Source organism: Bombus affinis, chromosome 12 (genome assembly GCF_024516045.1).
Source record: "Bombus affinis isolate iyBomAffi1 chromosome 12, iyBomAffi1.2, whole genome shotgun sequence".
Taxonomy (NCBI): Eukaryota; Metazoa; Arthropoda; class Insecta; order Hymenoptera; family Apidae; genus Bombus; species Bombus affinis.
The window spans coordinates 5761792-5782875 of record NC_066355.1 but is presented as its reverse complement, the minus strand read 5'-3'; the positions used below and the strand labels follow the sequence as shown (position 1 = coordinate 5782875).

At 46.0% G+C, this 21084-nt stretch overlaps 1 protein-coding gene across 5 annotated transcripts in view; it reads left to right on the top strand.

Moving 5' to 3' along the window:
* Positions 1–14104: 14104 nt before the first annotated feature.
* LOC126922527 (probable nuclear hormone receptor HR38) overlaps positions 14105–21084 on the top strand; it is a 55089-nt gene continuing 48109 nt past the window's right edge. For 2 of the 5 annotated variants that reach the window (XM_050735190.1, XM_050735189.1), the window contains exon 1: positions 15025–16063. In XM_050735190.1, the coding sequence (XP_050591147.1) occupies positions 15802–16063 (262 nt within the window). In that variant the 5' untranslated portion in view covers positions 15025–15801. The other 3 variants (XM_050735192.1, XM_050735193.1, XM_050735194.1) reach the window with 3 other exon arrangements.

Sequence of the window (21084 nt, the reverse complement as noted above, 5' to 3'; positions counted from 1 at the left end):
AAACGAAAGATATTTTTCCTTTCAATCATAGAGTAAATTTTCCCTGGATGCAGGCCGATCCTGTACTCGCTTCACCCTCGATATCCCTGCCCCTCTCTCTAATCGTTTACGCAGTAATCGTTTGTGTCCCACTTAAGTTGGATAGCGTGGGATAGGCCCTTGGGAGATGATAATTACACGTCGCGCTGCGGGTCGACCTACGGGCATGCCGGCACGACCGTATCGTACCGTACGTTACGGCCGTGCACTCTCACCGGTACTCTCTGTCCTCGCCTCTCTTTTTCCTTTCCACACTGGCTGTCCTGTTCTGGTCCTGGGAGCCACGGCTGGTCGGCTTAGAGGCGTTCGACACCGTGCGGTACTCTCTGTACTATCATCGCCGGCCGTTCGTGTCCTCGCCATGAGTAGTACCGGTAAGTACCGGGGTCGAGCGCGCGCGCTGCACCGGTACGACCTCCGTATCGCACTATCGCTGAGCCCTCGCGCGAGTAACGTCGCGATTAGCGCGCATAATCGACCAGCCGCAGCGTGTCGATCTTCCCTCCTCTCTAGGAAAGTCCCTCGAATGTTTACAAAAGTTTCTTCATCCTCTCTTTTTTCTCGCTAGTTACGTCATTTCGTTGGAAAATTCGAGTCGAGAGTCCTCATTTCCCACGATGTAATTTTTCTAAGAATTTCTTCGTGTGTTTCTTCGGTGTGGCAATCGATGTTTCTTTAATCCCCTTCGGGCCTCTACCTATGTATATATAATTGATCGCGTGATCAACACAGTCGACGAGAGGAGTTTCGGCGCGATTTTGAGCGGTCAGGATTGACAACGACGCCGGCGTCGTCGTCGTCGCACGGCATCGGTGAATTGGCTATAATATGATAATAGCACGAGGCACTCCCCACGGCGGGTCCTGTCTATATACGTTCGCCTTCGTCTTCGAAGTGAAAGGCGGGCGAGTCGCAGCGAGCACGCTAGTTTATGCCGCGCTAAGCCTATGTCTATGCCTATGCCTGAGCTATGCCTGAGCTATGCCGGCATGGCACAGTTGCCGCAAGGTCCCCGTCGCCCCTCATCGGGTCAGAGGTCGGCTCACCCACTCCCCTCCTGGCCCTTCACCTCCTGTCCTCCATCCTCTCGCCTCTCAGCTCTCTCAGCTCTTACTCTCCTCACGCTGATCTCTCGTTGTCTTTTCACTCCTCTGCCTCGCCGTCTCGCTTCGTCTCCGTTTCTCTCCGTTCCCTCTGTCTCTGTTATTTTTTCCATCTCCGCCGTGGTGTCTGTCTCTGTTCCACCCGATCGAGATGTAGCTGTCGCGTTGGTTCGTTCGTTATTGTAAAAGAACGGGCCAACAGGATCTAGCCTCGCGGACAGATGCGCGATAGGGTCACTGGAGGTGTGCGAGGATCCATTTCTCAGTCGTCGAGATCGGCACGCACTCGTAGTGCAATCTTTCGCGAATTATTATGAATCGTCGATATTACGACCACGTTTCGTTCATCTGCTTTAGGTAGTTGATCGAGTGGTGAATAGGTTCTCTTTTCTTCGTGAAAAGATCTTAGAAAAATCCGATCACGCGGTTACATAGAGAATAGGGCATGGGAAACGTGTTGGTGGACATGCAAGCGCGTCTCTGGCATTCCACTAGCTTACACGTTCTTGTAAGCAACGTATACATATCTAGTCTTCTCGGGGATGCACCCTCGTACACGTGTTCCGCGGTTGGATACCTTGTATGGATGATAACGCATCCTTTCGCCACTAGAAACATTGCGAGAGTCTCGTAGCCAGGAACACACGAGCCATCGGAAAAGTTAATAAACCTCTAACGTATTTTCTCTTTACACGTTAACTCGTTGGATTGCGTAGAACCAAATGGATGTGTTTCTCTATTATGCAATGTGTGTAGCGTTTAACAACAGGCTCCTTTTGACTTACATTAAAATCGCAATTTATTTTAACTTAATTGGTTGGTTACAGCTTTATTGTAGACTACATCCATTCTCAGTCGTCCCACGTTAATCTCAACGGACAGTTCCGCAACATAAGCAACCGAAAAAATATTCTTCTGGATCCAGCGACGTTCACGCAGACGGATGCTAGGATCTATAGATCAAGGAGAAGAGACGGCGGCGGCTGGATAAGATAGATGGCGTCGGTCGGAGTAAAAGCGCGTTATAACTGCAGGGAATAAATATTGGAGTAGGTACACGGGCGGTATTACCATACAATACGCATACCGCGTAGAGTGATTTCGCGGGCCACGCAAGGGTGCGACGCTCGATGTTGTTGCTCCTAGAGCCGTTTCTGCACACGCTCGGTCTCGTGCTGTATACAGAGCTCTCTCCTTCTCCGTTTAGTCGCCATTAATCACCGCGATCTTCCACCCAGTCCCACGCAAGCAGACTCGCGAACACGATATCGAAATACCGGGGAATAGGTCTAACCCTAGAACCGAACTTACCACGAAACGCGAGCCTGTATTCCGTTTAGCTCCTACACACTATGGGAATTCTTCTTCGAATGGAAATTACTAATGCATCCTCAATTAGGTCATCCTATAGGCACGAAGACTCGTTTCGTGGAAGCGTCTGGAGAAATTTCTATAAATCGCTTATGTTTTCTAGTTCTCTTTCACGATTTTAATATTTCATCGTAACGATATTTCGTTTGGCAGTTTGATAAATATACTAAGGTTGGTGTTATTAATATTATTTTTTTCAAGGTAGTCGTGTACAAATGTTTGATCAGGCCTCCACGATTTCGGTCGATCTTGTTGCTGGCGCGTCCTTTTCTTCGACGCCCGAAGCGATCGTCCTCTCTCTTTCGTTTCTGTGCAGGTGACAGGTGAAACGACCTATACGTGCAGGACAGCGAGGTCGTGTACCATTCGCCGAGGATACCTAATTCCGGAGAAAATGAGAGAATCGAGGACTCGCGATGGGAACGCTTTAGAAGCATAGGAGAAACCCGAGTGCCTTCAGTGTCTGTCGGGGATACGAGCAACGCTTTTAACGGTCAACGGTGGTAAAACAACCCGGAAAAGAAAGAATATCGTGTTAACGACATGCCTACGATGAGAAAAATATGATTTATCGAACGACACGCGGACTTTATGTTCGTCCAGTTGTTCTGTGATATAGAAAAGCGTTAAAATCATGATATAGTACTCTGTTGTGCTGGTCTATCGACTCTATCTGATATCTTGTGTGCCCTGTTAGAGAATGTGTCGGGTGGACCACGGTAAAGTGTGATTTCGCCTTTTTCTTTATGCTATCGACATTACGTCGATCCCATGTTTTTCTATCAATACTGATACACAAGATCACGTGGCTAGATAGCACGATTATTACTAGTCTAGTCCATATTTCACGATATTTTTCGTTTAGTCGATATTAGTATAAATCAATTATTATCAATCACATGCCTACTAAGTTTCGCTACTGTCAATTGGCGCACGAGGTATGTTGAAAGCGACTGTCGGTCCTTTTAGCATTGCTCACTGATCATGAACGAAGGACAGACTTTTTAGTCCAACGATCGTAGACTGTAAACAGTGATTTCACGATATCTCTGGTCGGACAGATGTACATACCATATAACGGTGGCCATGTAAAACACGCGAAGATTAACATAATCAATGAATCGAACGTCTATGAATTTCCTGTTCGTCCCATTAGATACTAATCCAGCCGGTTAAAGATTATCTTCCGCCGTAATTAGAGAGGCGAAAGTGGTAGGTACGTGCGTCCTCGTAAATGCATAATTACCGCTTGTCTCTGCGTCGGCAGGATCAGAAGTCGTCGGGCAAGGAGGGAATCTCTTACGATTACTTAATGTAAGTAATTGGCAAGAGCAGTAGGCAATATTACTTAACGTAAGTAAATCCAGCTGAGGAGATACTTTGCGACATGGAACATTTGAAACGTTGTTATATACATACGTTAAATCGATAAACGTTGACACGGTCGTTGCGAAATCGCGCGACGCGTATAGACTACAGGACTTCGTGCAGCACATCGAATATTGCGTGTGCTAACAGTTTGAAGGAGATTTGCGAGGTTTCATTCTTCGTTGGACCGGTTGAAAGAAGAGTATCGATAATTTGATAAGCAGCCAGTCTCTATTTGAATCAATGGACCAATTGTGTATTTCAAACCTAAGCGAATTCGAGAATTGGAAGAAAGCTTGCGAATCGCATGAACTTGTAACTTTCTGCCATACAATTCGTCAAAGGATTCGCAATGCACGATTGTCAGAAATGCATGCAAGAGTAAAGTTATACGAATCAAATGAAAAATGCCGGACAATTATGGATTTGTGCTGGCAGCTAGATAAACATTCAGAGACAATGACAAACCGCGTGTGCAGGAGTCACAACGTGGATAACAGGAAGCAGATACGGAATCTAAAAAAATGTACAGCCCGTTAACTATTCCTGACCAAGGCCAAGCAAAGTTGTTAACGACATTGTAGGCTCGGCTGAACGTTGCTTGCAGCGTCGGTTCAGCATTAGTCATCCGTCAAACACGATGAAACCCGTATTACGTGGATCCGCGAGTCACCATCCTGGAGATCGCATCTTGTCTTTTCCTTCGACTTCTGCCATGTCCCTCTCTATCGTCTGTACGATAAACCTATATATCTGCGATTTCACGCAACCGTTTCAACCGGCATTCTACTATTTTCCCCCGTAGTGGTAGCGACCGGTCGCAAATCCTTTTGTTCTCCGCCAGATGATCGAACGTAGGGGCGATAGTCTCGAGAGAGGATCGTAAATCAGCGAAATTACACAGTGGCGTAACGGAAACTTAAAACCGTGCTGCTTTGGTCAAAACTCACACAGAGAGACCGAGCTTCAACGTCGTACGATTTAGCTACAAGAACATAAGTCTCTTCAGATCGTGATTTAAGATTTCTTGCTTCGAGTAGGGAAATTTCTTGTGAACTCTGGAGGCTGCTCTTGAACACCGATTTTTTATCCCAGGTCTTGCCCAAAGCAACGCAGTTCGAGTTAATTAAAGCGGAGTAGGAAACGTTCAGGAGCAGAAGGGTCCGCCCACATACAGAAATCGCTGTCCCATCTTACATAACGAGAAACTTGTATTACATAAACGATAAGCGAGTAATTTGGGCTCCGACTCTGTTCCACGGAAGATGATATCCGTTCAGCGAAGTTGCATTTCGCAACTACGGTACCAGGAACTAGAAACATATAGCGTTCGAGCTACAAAGACAGTCAGTTGTTTCCTTCCTCATTCGACTTCCAGACTGGCGAAATTGGATCGGTAATAACGGTATCCACGAGGCAACGATAAATTCCCCATCCCTCGGCGTTGGATTTTTTCCTACCAACCGGTAGTTTCTCCAGGAGCTCTCGGACCGTTGACCCATCTAAACATGTAGCAATGTCGTTTCGAATCGTATCGTCCTGCGACGTAGTACTGTCCAACCGGGCAGTAAACAATCCTGGTACAAGCACAGGAGGATCCCTGACGACTTGGCGGAGAGTCGGCGAGGTGTTGTAGTCGGTCGGTGCAGGAAAGCATGCAAAAGACGACACCGAAAAACTATGAGAGAAAGTACCTGTGTGTCTTCGAAGGCTGAAGGGGGACGACCTTCCCGCGGTTCTCTAGCATCGTGTCCAACTGCGTCTTTCTCTTTCCTCCTCCCCCTCCTTTCTAGCTTCACGATTCCTTCCTTTCTCTCCCTCCTTTCCTCCCTTTTTCATTGCTCTCCTCGCCTTTAACCGTTGCTCGGCCTAAGCAATCGTTGTATATGCCTAGCCGCGAACGTTCACATGTATAGAACTCAAACACAACAATCATGGAGGCAAAATCATGGCAAAAGATAACGAGCAGACTCGTTAACGACTTTGTGCAGATCAAGACGAGACGAGGCTATTCGTTTCAACTCGTATATCGGCTCTCCCACAGTGGCTATTCCATTTCCATCTTCCTTCCGTGGTGGATCAACGCGGAAAAGGGTGGTGGAGATCCAAGCGGAGGTACAACCCATAAACGACCCCGCGTGTGACCTCACGACTTGCCGTCGATTCTCTCTATATGGCGTTATAATCGTGACCGCGCTGCCGCCAGATCGGGAAGCTACCGTATTCGATAGAAAATCGTCGATACGTCCGACGTTAACCGCTCGTGAATGTCGATGAAGCCGCTCGAGATTGTGCATCGGGATGCGTTATGGGTTAAAAGCATGGGGTCGGTTGAGCGCGATGTCGGCCAGCGGACCGCGCATAGTGCCAGTAATGAACAATCGATGTCGCGATTTCAATCGGATATTTGTCTTCGCGGATTGGCGAACCATAGCGTAGGCGGTTTGTTTTAAGGATGGTTTCTCTTTTCGGTTTCACCGAGCAGCGGATCGGCTCGAACGTAAATTTATCAGGAAGACGTGCACCATTAGAGGCATTCCTCGTGTTTAGAAATTCGCAATTGATTTAAACCATCATTAAGAATATCCTAAGAAAGTTTGATAACTATTAGTCAAAGATAATTGAAGCACGTTAATTTAATACATGTGTTAAAAAGTGGAAGCACTCGATTAATATCGACAAAATGAAATACAGATTCGCCTAAGTTTACAAGAAACAGAAGCTACTTTGATTTTATGGGCTACTGTCTTGAGTCCCTTCAAACGTTAATGTGAACTTTGGTCTCTAAATAATACTTTAATCGACAGATAGAAGTGTACTTCATGTTTTCTAAATATGTTGTCTACGTTAAAAGGTATTTCATATTTCGAGTACCAATCAATTCGATACATGGTCTTTTTTATTTCACACTTAAAATATTTAATTGCCAATTTTGACTGTAGTCGCTTTCAATCGGTTAGTCGAAGCTCATCCAAGGATGGTCTTGGTCTTCGACGCTCTCTCATTAGCATAGCAACGCGGAAACGCAACGTCACGCGGTGGATATACGCACGAAACTCAGGATCGCGCGCTTGTGACTCCTCCGACGATTCCGCGTGCATGTACGTCCTTTTGTCCGTGTGTTTGCAGCTTCGAATCGATCATCGGTGACAATACCGTAAGCAAATTGTAGAAACGTGCCGCAACAATGCGAATAACAGTTGTCTCCGCGCGTCTCGAAGATGTCAGGCGCATCTCAAATTCCCGCGAAGAAAGTACCGCCTTCCCTGCAAGCCCAGACTTCTCTGGTATTCAAAATAGTGCTCTAGGAGGAAAATACCAATCAACTAAAGACAAACATCTTATTTTCCAGTTAACACCTCGGTATTCCAAGCTTTCAAGCTTATCGGTTTCTTTATAGGCAAGCACGAATACATCTAAATCGAGGTGTCCTAGATTTTTATATATTGTGGCTTATTCATTATTGATTATTCATTCTGTATGCCACAGAATTCATCCATTTTTCTTAAAAAATGTCTATGCGATCAATGCGATATGCGATCAATGATATCTTTCTCCAATATAATTCGTGACCCACATTTTTGGCAATTTTTTGAAACGAATAAAAAAAGGAAGGAGGAAGGGGTATCGTGCTTACTTGGCAATTAAATCATCCTCTAAAAAGTCATTCCAAGGCGGCAGTGTCGGGCACCTGGAAGAGGGTAATGGGAGAGGACAGAAAACTGTTGGTAGGAAAAAAGGAAGAGAGACACGAACAGATGGTCGCATAAAGAAGGAGAGAAAGGAGTGGGCGCAGAAGAGACGACGAATACATTACATACGGAGGAGAGAGTCGTTTCGAATCGTGTGCCGGGTCGATCGTCCTCCTCCGTGAAGCCGACCGCTCGCTTTCCCTTTCACACGCGGCGCTAATCGCCCATCGTTCTCTGATCTATCGGGTGGGAGGAAAAGAAAGAGAGGAGAAAACTGCGAGAGAAAAGGAGGGGAAACAGAGAGGAAAAGAAACCCGAACTCTGAGAGCGAAAAGGAGATGAATAGACAGGAAGAGCAAGAGACATAGAGGAAGGGAAGAAAACAGGTAAACAGGAGAGGAGGAACGATCTCAGAATCGCCCTGGTCCAGGGAGAAGCGACCGACTACTTTCAGGATGGAAAAGAATCGTCTATCGTGTATATTGGTCGGTGGATGCGTGCAACTTTCTTCGATCACGCTGCACTGTCCCATGAATTACATAGGCGATATACCAAGATATCATAATAAATGTGATAGATAAGAGTTAACATAAAATTACACGGTAGACAGACGCATAAATGTTTAACTTTTAAAGCGGTGACATCTTGACTGATATTTTAATTATCTCCTTACAAGATTCTCGTGTTTTATAATTAGTAGGATCATCTGGTACTATTTGAACTGAAGTCGATACTTATTAGGAGCCGTGATAAAAATTGTATCTATTTGTTTTACGTCGACATCCTTCAAAATTGAAAAGCGTAAAGAAAGATATCAGGACGTATAGACACGCGTGTGATAATACGGACAGGAGTTTTAATCGATAAGATTAGCAGTGGATAGATAGGCGTAAAGAGTGACGTGTAAATTAATTGAAACTGTCAGCATGAATGAAGTAATCAAAGTGAATCAACGCGTCCTAATAGCAGATAACGTTCGATAATCCTGTCTCTACATCACCCGGTGTTACGTCTAAAATTAGACGGAACCTTAGAATCAGTCGCATACATTGCAACAAGGATACGCGCATCCGCAGGAATTTTCTGGAAGTTTCAAAATACGTAATACGTTTCGCGAATCGATTCGACTTGGTTATAGCTCCCGTTACCATCTCGCCGTTTCCTTGACAGTTGGAGCGCGCGTTCGTTGCGTATATTATACAATGTTCCACGTGCGGTTCCGTTAAAGACTCGCCGCCCACGCAGTGTGTGTCGCACAGGCTCGCAAACGACAACGCGGGGTGTATACCGGAGTTGCGGTGAAAATGAAAGTGCGCCGCACCGTTCTGCCGTTGAGGCATTATTGACCACCGATAGACTCGGTCGATGCGGTTGCTTTATTAGCATTTTCATTCATGAGCAAAGAAAGATAGAATTAACCGTGAATTTATGGGACAAGGAGAGTCGCATGTGGAAAAATTATAAGGAGAACAAGTACGTTTCGTGATTAACAGACGCGTGTATCAACGACTGCCGGTACCCGTTCGAAAAATGCTCACGTGTGGATCGAATCGTGTGGTGTACGACGTATGCGCTATGTATTCGCTCATGAACGGACGAAACGATTCAATGTTTCGCCATAAAACAGCCGGCGTACGCTCGGAGGTCCATCGAGTATGCGATTAAAAGTGCTCTGCAATTAGCATTAGCCGCCTGGTGCAATAACCCCAATCGATGTGTTACCGCGATCGTAAACAAAATATTAGCATCCTAAATGGCAATTAGACCGATTAAGTTACGTAAACGGGCTGTAATTATATTTGCACACATGGGCACGTGTTATTATTAGCGTAATCAGAAGAAAGGATTTGACCTGTAACGATACTATATCTGTTTTATCAATGACTTATCATAGAGATCGTTCGAATTCTAAGAGCTGGCTATTTCTAAGTGTTGGCCAAACGCTACCTATCATTTTTCGCGTTCTTCGTCATTTCCTCTGGGAAGATTGGATTATACCATTATATGTATAATTACCTTTGACGTGATAGAAAAACAAACAATGTCGTAGCGTCACGAAACAAGGTATATTATATATTTATCGGCTTGAGAAACTATTTCTTCGCACTCGATGATCAGACACGTCGCATAAATAATAATTACATTGCGACGTGGAATCATGGCGTTGAAAAATGTCTCTTGGGAGCGGGACGAAACAACGATCGTTCTTCATTCCCGCTTGATCGATTCGTGAACATAAAAGGTGAACGTTCGGGTTCTATAAATAGTATTATAAATGTGCGTGAACTCTCATTGCACGAATATCAGCGTGACACTCTCCTTTCGTCGTGTAACTCGACGTTACACGCGGGCGGTTGCGTAATATAGCCTGTAAACCTCTCACCCTCGCTGGTTCTTCCTGACTACGAGAGAACCCATAACGACAACCGGTTCCACCTTCTCCTCCTTCTCCTCTTTCTCCTTTTTTGTCCTTTTCTGCAGCTCCGTTGGCCGCATCCTTCTTTCCGCGATGGACCGAACAAGCTCTCGCGCGAAACGAGCTCTCGAATTCGGCTTTAAAACACCGGTTCACCTCGTTGCACGTTCCGCACGATCCCAGAAATGTTGACAGAGGAGGCGTTAATGACGAAATTTATCTCTCACCTGGTAATCCGGCAGGTTAAAGTGAGTCACGTTGTTCTCTTCCAGAACGTGCATGATTGATTGTAATAGGTGTCTTCCTGGAACACCGTGCAATTTATCTTAGCTTCGTTGTTGAGAGTTCGGGTGAAGTGCAGAAAAGTTCAGGGGTACGTCGGTATAGGGAAATCTATCGCGAGCCCCAGGGAATGTAAAGGAATAAAATATTGATATTCTTAGAGGATTTATACGTCTTGATATGAAACATCCTAGGCGAGATAGTGTCCTCGCCAAGATATATTCCATCTACTTTGTTAATTGAGGTCAAACCGTCTCTACCAGTTACGTAACCACCGTTTCACCCCACCAGTCAAGGGTTAATACGTAATACCGAGGCGTCTTAATTCGCTGTAATGCGGTGCAATTACAGAAACCATCGCTCTTAAATCAGTGTCTTGTGCATTAAATTTGAAATTATAATCGCTGTGCTGTAGTGTAACGCAGGGGTGGCAAACATTTATCACTGTCGGTGAATTGTAGAATCATATTTAAACGTTTGCTAAAACGTGTTTCTCTTAGTTTTCGCTTCAAACGTGGTGTATTATCTCCTCGAAGGAATTCGTTTGCCGATTGGCAAAAACAATAGTTGACGATGGCCATGCGTGGGTTTGCGTCGTTTCTTTTTGAAAGGATCGCGTTAATCTGTCTCTTACATTGCTTTACGCAACTAGGACGCCACTCGAATCGAGGGGAAAAATGTTAATCGATCTGCGGTTGCTTAGGCCGCATCGTAACGGGAAGTCTACATTGAGAGTGAAAAGCGATATCAGGGAGGGACGAGACGAGAGAGAGGTTCACTGGCATCCGTGCTTCTCCACTGACAGCACATTACACGGGAGAAAGGTCATCTCAACCTAATAAAAAATTATGCGCCGTACACCTCTTGAGGAACGTTATACGGTACAATGATCTTCAGCAGCGGCACAAAGCGGTGGCAAGCTAATTAAAGAAAATGAGTAAATAATTTTGAGTTGACCGAGTGATCGTGAAAACAAGCTATCAGAAAAGAAATAATATTACTTTCCTGATTAAAAGAAAACAGGGATAGCAGGTCGAATTACTTTAAGGAATCCAAAGATATAGTTTCTCTTTGTTATAAATACGTCGCAACATTATTGGAAGCAAGCGTTCATAATGACACACGAGAGCTCTGCTACGATGCATATTTGCAAACTATCGAACAACGTAAATTCCATCGGATTTCGTTGAAGTTCCAAAAATTTTGAATCTATCATTCAGTTTAACACTGTGTCACTGGAGCGTGCCGAGGCAAACAACTTTTTTATACCTCTCTATCTTTTCTTTTTCATTTTTAACACGACACAAAACTTGTCACTGTTCAACACACAGACTCGCGCGACCAATCGTCTTGATAGTCACGCTGGCCTTCGTCCGCTACATCTCACCGGAAGATTCCGGTTTGCAGATCGATCGAACGACCTTACTCTCTCTGGTCTATCCTAGATCAGTACTCGATTTACAAGTATCGAATAAAGAAACTTCGACTCTCACAAATGTCTTCATCCTCTAACGTACATACAGGCAGATATAAATGTCGTTATCTCGTAAATTAATCTCTGTGACGCAATTAAATGGTTGCATCAAAGCAATAGCCAGGTAGAATTTCGAAACATTGGGTGGCGACGATAAAATTTTAGCAAGGATATTATTCGTTTAATCCTGCTCAACGCACTGGTCAATTAATATCCATCTTTCTCCATCATTCTATATATATATATATATATAGATATATATCTCCTTTTTAATTAATTCATCTAGTAGCAACTTTCTTACTTTTCTTACAGACGATATTCTCCGTGAATTAACAGCCGTGTTGAATTCCTTGGCTGTGCCTGCTCGGCTCATAGGGATCTCTCGTTGCGGCTGAATTCTCACCAAAGAGTCGGTCCGGCGAACCGATCGAACGACCTTATCCTTCTCTTTCGCCTCTTCCAGATCAGTGCTCGTTTCACAGGTGGCGGACACGATACTGCTGTTTCGTCACGTGTCGAAGAGAGCTCGTCTTACGGGTGATTAACTGGGGCGACGTCGGCTCGTGCTTACGCCTCCGCTTTGCCACGCGTGCACCAGTCACCAGGGCCGCTGCATGAGGGTAGGGGCTGTTGGTAGCACTGAGGGGAGTTGCGGGGTAGCTCGACTGATGCATGAATGAAGGTTGCAGAGGTGGTGGAGAGCCGAGAGCGGAAGAGAGTAGACCGACGTCGGCACTCCTCGATAACGGTGAATCCATGCTTTCGTCTCTATCTCTCGTGTATCGTCTCCACGTCCGTTCATCTCTGTTCATCCCCCATTTTGCTTGATATCCTCGTCCAACTTGCGTCTTTCTCACGCCGACGTCTTTGTCTATCGGTGACCCACGCGCACGTACATAGAAACGACAATTACGATGGCGCAGCCGATGTGCGAGGGTAAATTATGACGTAGTTTTGTCACCGATTCGAAAAGATGCAGTTAATTGCCTTTATTTCCGGCCGCGTGCTTGTCAAGCAGCTTGTGGATTTCCGTGTTCATTTAATCACGCTTCTGTGCGTCAATCCGGGGTTCAGTCCATTGATGGACGGATAAACAGCGCGTTAGATTGACGGCCGGAGGTAAATAATTGCAAATCGTATCGGCGTAATTAGAGGTCGTTTACGCTTCGACTGATTTATGGTGTAGTTTATCTATGGTGGGTCCGAGAATGAAATTTAAACGAGGAAATCGATCGGGTTCCAAAGATACCTTTGATTGCAGATGAGTCGGGTAAGATCAAAAGAATGAATTGAATGATAAAAGGGGATGGTTCTTCATGAAAATGCAGACAGTTTCCTTGGATGTAATCGTGCTATGAGAGTATTTGCGAAACGTGTGGTTTATGTGATTTTTATAGGAAATAAAGCGTCGTTCACGATAGTAGTATATACGTAGAGCGTCACGTCGGAACAACTTAAGCGGCTTCGTATCGATTTTCTTGTTTACTGGGAATTGCTTCATTCTGTAAAATGATAAATTTTGTAACGCACACGTTGCTCGGCCAAAGATGAGAGAAAGAAACATTGTACAAAATTCTAATTACGTTACGAATTAAATTTTTACGAAATTTTGAATAACAAATTATAGCTCCTCGATGCATATTTCACGATTATTTAACACTTTGCGTTAGAGCATTGACTATCGTTTTGCCCCACGATCACTCCGATAATTCAGGAATCCGAATAAGGAAGGTTAACAAACGATATTGCACAAGTTCCATTTCTATCCATCAGTTTCCACGGTCTGTTTTAATTCCCCTCTCATCGATAATTCAAAAGCGATCGTTGGTGCCAAGACGCTGGTCGAACGACTATCAGGTGAACTCAGAATATGAACGGAAGCGGGCCAAGTGAGCGCCAAACGCGGAAAATAGACGCCGACAGAAGATGGAAATAAACCGACGACCATGAAGGAGGTGTCGTAAGGAAATAAGCTATCGAGAGCGTAAAATACATCGAAAAGAGAGAGTGTTCCTTTTACGAAAAAACGAATCGAGAGCAAGAAGTAAAGAAAAGGAGAAGAAGAAGGCGGATACGAAGAAAAAGAAACAGAAGAAAGGATGATCCATGTACCGGTGTTAGGTCGGGTCGGGTTGGATTAGGTCGACTTGCGTGGGGTTGGATATCCGGGTGGAGGGAGATGGGTGATCGGTAGGTGGCGTGCTGACGTCACTATAGCGGCATCATCAGCCGCGTGGGCCAATAGGGACGCTCACTCGAGCCAGGTCCATCGATCCGCCGGCTGCTGTCGTGTGTGTTTATGACGTCCAAAGGTGACGTCATCGTTAGCGCCGTTCGCCGCCGCCGTCGCTACACACGCTACGGTTTTAATATAGCGGAGGAACGCGCGCGATCCGGACTCAGTTACGCGGCGGCCGGCCACCCGTGCGAGAGCGTATCGTTTTCTTGTAAAACTTGTCCGCGCTGTTTTTCACTCTCTGTCTTTCTCTTCTCTCTATTTATTCTCTACGGTTTCTCCTTCTTTTCTCTTTCAAATTTTCACGTATAACGCGAATCGTTGTCGATTCGCGGCCATCGATCTTGTCACGGCTTCTTTTGATCCGTTTTGTCAACGAATTGTGTATCAGTTTCGTGTGCTAAACGGATCGTGAATCGTGAGACAGAGCGTGTCAAGTGCGAGAAAACTGGGGATTACATACGCTAGCGAGGAAGAAAAGGTGGTGCAGCCAAGGACGTTTGTGTTTGAGTTTCGCGTGACCAACCAGAAAGAGGGAGGCTACTAGCGCGTTTCGAACGCGCGTGGTTCCGCGGGTACGGGACTACGGTGTGTCCTCGTGTAACGTTCTGACAGCTTCCACGTTGAGCTGTGCTCCTCGCGAAACGCGGCACAAAGAATCGTTCCGCTTGGATATTTTTTTTTTTTGGAGAACGAGAGCTTCGGGAGCTGCTATTCGCAAAGAACGGTGTACGACGAGCCGATGCGGGAAAGATTCGTCGATAACATCGATTCAAACAGTTCGACGATAATTTTGAAGAACGCCACGACTATAACAGTGAGAACCATGTCGCCCATGGGGACGGAGGAACGATAAATTTCGAGCGAACGTGGGCAACATATAACAGAATTCTGCATGCGAGAAGTGTTCGAGCTCCTCGGTGGAGTGCTGACCTCCGAAGACGTTTTCCGGAAGGATTCGTCTAGCCTTTCGACAACGCAGACAGGTCGGTGATACACGTGTGTCATCCACTGTTTTTCGTGTGTTATGGGTGAGTTGTGTGTGTGCGACTTTCGGCTGGATCACGTTATAAAGCACGTACCTGTTCTGTTTATTATCCCGTTTCTCATTTTCACCTACATCGATAATGATACAGTCGAGGAATTCCACATTCCTGTGACCGATACACTCGGTGTTTACGAGCCGTGAGAATTATCGACTGTGAGTTATCCCCTTTCACTCTCACCCGTCGCTCATCATCGTTTACTCGTCCACTTCACTCGTTTCTCGCGGATGCTTTTGCCTCACGAACATCCTCAAACGGCCTAAATCATCGAGAGATCAATCGTAATCATCACGAACTGACGATTAAAACGATTTGGAATATCGATGTGTTATTTGTGTCGTGTAATACCCAGACAATCCATCGATTTGAAACATCGCAAACTTGGCGCGATTATCGCGTTATCTCGTCGAGAGCCGGGAGAAGGCGCGAGATCAGCTGTTGTCATACCAAACCACGTGTAACTTTTCGAACTCGCTCTTCCATTTAGCGTTCTGATCGCGCACGTGCGCGCTTGCGCGGCCGCGCCGTGCACAGGAGCGAGAATCTGGCCGACAAAGAAGGAAGCAAAGAGAAAGAAAAAAGAGTGAGAGATCGTTCGTCGTAGGATGGTCGCGGTCGTTGTGGCCGTCGATCGTCGTTCGCGCGCCGCCGTGGGCATTTGAAAAGAAAAAGAGAGGGAGTCACGGGATCGAGGCGGGATCCCCGGATTATACGACTGGATTTGGTGAATGAAACGACTAAAAACGAAGCGCTATAGTGCTGATCGTACGTGCGATGCGTACCGTGGAGGATACAGCCACGGAAGCAGCCGCAGTTAGTGCTGCGACCACCCATCAGCGTGCTACCACTGGCAGGCATCTAGTCGTCGATCACAATCACGATCGCGATCACGATCAACCAGATCGATCGACGACGATCCATCTACCGACTACACCGTACCACCCGGTCACCATTGCGGCGGATACTAACAACAATCATGACCATCATCGGAACTTCGAGCATCACGCGGCTCAACGTCACGATCACTGGAACAAGTGTAAGTCACCTAGTACAAAAAGAAAACAAACAGAAAAAGAAAAAAAAATGGGTGAAAATAAAAAAAAGACCTTGGGACCGTCCTATTATAGTTGGTAAATTCATCGTTTACGAAGAAATTGTACAATGCTCGCTGATGGCTGGTTGGTTGTAGTTAAAAGGTGGTGGTGGTGGTGATGGTGGTGGTGACGGTGGGATTAATGACGATTATCGATGAAGAAGATGGATCGACGTGTTGTATTTTATTTTAGGGCGATTAATGTTCACGTACTATTTTAAATTGCTTGTCGATACGTAATCGGATTCGATTTATTTGTCCTTCGCCGACGAAGGATAGTTTGGATGATAGAGCTTTAGACTGTGGTCGATCGAATCGACCAAAGATCTAAAGACAATAGTGTGCGCAATAAATTCGCGTGTACGCTCTTAGGAAAATGAAGAAGGTTATTGGATATGGCATTAAAGAGGAAAGAGCGAGCGAAATGGAGATGAGGTGCGAACGATAGAGCGAAGGGACAAATTGCCCCCTCTAGTCGTTTCTTCTTAGCCAATCGATTCGAGCTGTGAAAAGGATCTAGAGGCTGTAACTCGCCGATTGGCCGTTAACGTTCCTCCAAGGGAACGGATCAATTCTTTTCCAAAAGAAAAGCTTAGCTCTCAACTTTCAGTCGCGGACATTTTATCCATTATGTTTCTACCCTATGTTAGTTTTATTTTAAAATCACCACCATCATCGTCGTCATTTCCCTTCTCGAAATAATTTTCGATTTCTCGCAGTTCTTTAAATCTTTACGAATGAACTTAAATCAGTTTTGTGGAACCATCTGCGCACCTATAAATTATTCATTCGCCCTTGTTTCTTCAGACCTAGCGACAGATTCCATATTCAAGAGCGGTATAAACGTTCGATTCGGTATAGCTTGTATGTTCGATAGGACACATTACAGGTGTAATCAGTACGTTAAGGTAAATATAGTCTGGCAGTCGGCCGAGTGCATGGCAGGCGTTTCTTTTCCGCGTACATACTTGGCCCGCACGAGACCTGTCCGCGCAGGAAAGAAGAGAGTACGCGAACGAACAAATATAACCAGCGTGTAGCGAGCGAGTGCAGGTGCGGTCGCTGGTTCGGCTGCATTGTGCCGAGTGTTGCCCTGTGGCTGCGTAGTCGAATTGCGAAAACCGATTGTCGCGTTCGCCTGAGAGTAACGACCGTGACAATGGTAAATCAACGATTATGACTTCCGCGCGTTAAATGCCTGCTTGTGTCGCGGCACCGTTAAAAGTCGCCATCGCGCTATCGATAGCCGATCGGCTGTCAGTCTGACCGTTACGTGGGCATGTAATTGCGATATACGCAGGCTTCGTGGGGGCAGAAAGAGAAAAAAAAATGAACACGCTGGTCAACCCAGGGGAGCAAGAGTTGATAAACATATCGAGATCGAGAAATCTAATCAGTCGAGGTGACAGTCTCTCTCGTTTTCCCTTCTCTTGGCCATAAAGAAACTCTCGGCTCGAGAATGGTTTGTCCGTGGAAAATCATTGGTTTACGGGTAACCAAGTGACACGTGTCGTGAGAGTGTATTACGTTAATAGTAATAGGCTTTCGGAATAACGCACTGGTTGCCGTTTCACAGCGCAAGTAGTTAGGTGCAATCAGACTCAGACATTAGCGAGACGTGCATCGCTGGCCGTCTGAGCTGGCACGTCTGTAACTACTTAATTCTTTTTAAAAGCCCGGTGAACGCGCAGCGTCGCCGTCAGTCCTCCTCTCTATAATGATATTGCCCGTAATCGACGATAAAATCCTCGCTCGGTTATAACCCGTAAAGGCGAGAGGTAATTTATTTTATTATGAATAATTATTATATTGGTAATTCATAATAGGGGTGCGCACGGCGTACACTTAGATCGCTAAGTAAAGGATAATATCCTATTATGATAGGTAATACTACGCTATCGTAGAAAACCATTAACAAACATCTACGTATAGAATTGAACCTAAACGCGGATTAACGAAGATATCTTGGATTCGACATGGATTTCTTGAAAATTCGCGATTTCTTTGCGTTTGATCGACGTAAAAAGCTCGCTTAACGGTTTAACGGTGAGGTCAGGTATACGAAAGTGCAATCGAACGATTCAATCGATCAGCGACGAAATCGTTAAGCGACGAAGTGAAAATAATCGGCATCGTTCGTAGAATCGTAAAATTGGATAGTATTTTGACGGCAAGTGCCCGTGGTACGGACAGCGCTTCCTAGAGGCCAATTGCATTGTTTTACTGGGCAAACTAAATATACGTGCGAGGCAAGCGATCCGCGGGTGCTTGGCTGGGACACAAAGGCGACCAAAGAAACGACGAAGACGCCATGCATCACGTGCCGTTACACTTTTCACGTTTTCGGCGTGCTAGAACGATGAACGACCGACGAGTCACCCGCGTGCACGACGCTGCGTCTAACTCGACGTCCACGTTCCCGGAATGTAGATTGAAAAACAGAGAGCGTTTCGTTTCGATACCACCTTTGGCATTGTGAATCATCCTGTCGATTAAAATGTATAAGGCGTTCGCGACGATCTGGTACTACGATGTGTAGTACCATAGGATAATCTATGTGAATCAGTTGGTTCGTTCCATTTAGAATATCTTTCTGTATTTTTGTATTTTCCTTCTCACTTTTCACAGTACATAAGCACAATTAATCTCGTAGAAATATTATGGAAATACGCTGTCGGGGTATCGACATTGAGGCATCGAATGAAGGGGCCCGATGTCATCAGGCGATGACAGGTTCTTGCTGGAAACTAAGCCGCCGATTGCGGCGTTGCGTTTTTCATGAGGCTGCGGTTATGCGTGGGAGGAAATAGGCTGTTATTTCCGGCGCGAGACATGCGATCAGGAAGCGACCTCAGGAGCTCGCGGGCCGAAGGAACGAGGGTGAAAAGACGCTGCTTAGGTGGGCGGTTCTGAACGATTCATATTGCATAAATGCTACGCCGCTTCTTCAATTATGTAACGGTTCCTCACTCGATGTGACTCGTGCCGTGAAAAACTTTCATCGAGCGTGTAACGAACACGTTTCGAAGCGGGTTTCACGGGAAAGAAAAGAGCTGTGCGGTATTGGCCGATAATTATAATTAATGGAAACCAATACTCGTCGATAAACAACCAGCTCGTAGTAATTTAACGTTGCGTAACGTCCAATTGCATGATCATCGCGAACGTACGATGGAAGTATGAGACAGAAAACATACGAACGAGTACAATCTCCAAGGGAAAAGCGTTTAAAATGAACGAAGTCTGGAAAACATCCGTGTGCGTAGACGGGTCTGTTTTGCATACGCGTTTCTCCGTGTCGCGGGACCGGCAGAACCTGATCGCCCGCCGGATACAGAACGCATTCGCTATGAGAAAGAGAGATTACTCGAGTCGAGCGTAATGAGATTGTGACTCGCATAATGACTCTAGGATCGATAAGTGACGTTGATGCATATGAACGCGCGTGCCAGCAGTGAAAGGGTCAGTAGTCAGACAGTGGCGCTATAAATACCGGGAGGACTTGATTCGTTGTGTTTTAGCACGGTTGATTAACGACGGATCGATAGCGATCGCGCATTGCATCGATTCGAGGAAGGGGCAAAGAAAGAAACACGACGTCCTGGAAGAAAGGCAACAAAATGTATAATTGAAGCGTCGTATGCGACGTACGTAACGTCGCTTTGACGAGACTGGGCCGCATGCTCGACAGGTTTATGGTAATTCGGGCGAACCGAGTAAAAATGTGTAACGCGACTGGCTGACGCGCGACCTTGTTTCACCTGAAATAGATTTCACCGCGCGGAAACGTATTCCGCGCGAGTTTTGACGCCGTTCGAGCGGCAAGCTATAATTTCTCTCCGTTACGCGCCGTCCATCCGAGGATCGATCGTTAACACCGAAAGAATTCATGTTTTCGTGAAAATTCTCCCGACTTGACGCATAGTATTTCTAATTATTCGTGGAATATAATTACCATATCGCCATATTCGTCGGATTTAAACTACTTTCGTTATTTACGATGCTACAGCACGCGTTTTCGCGCTACGGAATCTCGGCTGAAGCATTCGATTGATGGATGTTTCCGGTCGGTAAGGGCGATATGTATACTCTGCACAATGTAATAATATATTTCCACCGGTTTCCTGCGTTTCTCGGTAAAGAACACGCGTCAGACGTCGCGTGCAGCGTTTTCGCGTCTACGTAAAACGCGTCCCGAAATTCCACCTACGGTAAACTTGCTTGCGCATTGATTACGTTACACGGACGCAATCAGTCCGCCGAGATTTACATAGTTGAGTGTCTTTTTAATCGATCACAGCCTCGAGAAACCAGCCAGTCGTCCGTCCTGTGAAAGAATACATAACGAAGTGGATAGGTGAGCGAGTATTCCCTCGCGGTGGCTAGTTTCATTCAAACTTGACGCACGACGCCGCTTTCGCGCGCAAACTCCGTGGCGTCGCGACGCTGCCAGTCTCTCTCTGACATTAACTCTGACGTCACTACGCCGCCCCCGTCCGTCATCGACCGACCGACAGCACAACGACGTCACACGCACCGCCAAGGACGACGCTATTTCGGGCGTTATGCATTGCCGTCCTCGTCGCCGTCTTCGCCACCACCTTCGACGCTGTCGTCGTCGTTGGCGACCGGTGGGGCCGTCAATATCGCCGCGTTTTCGCCTCCAGTCACGAGATTCTCTCGAGTTTTCCGCGTCATCACGCTCCACGGAACGACCACGCGGCTCGTTTCGTCGCGGATCGCCGAAATACGTCGCTGTCTCTCGATATTACCCGATGACACAGTGAATACAACCGTCGACTCTCTACCGAGTTTCGAGTGTTTACCAAATTATTTCAAACGTGCTTGTGCTTGTCATGAAGACGCTAGAGTTTTTATACGTACCACGGAACCAACGACGCGTCAATCCGTTGCTGATCACTTTCCCATCACAGTGGTGTCTCGCTTGTTGGAAATGAGGTAAC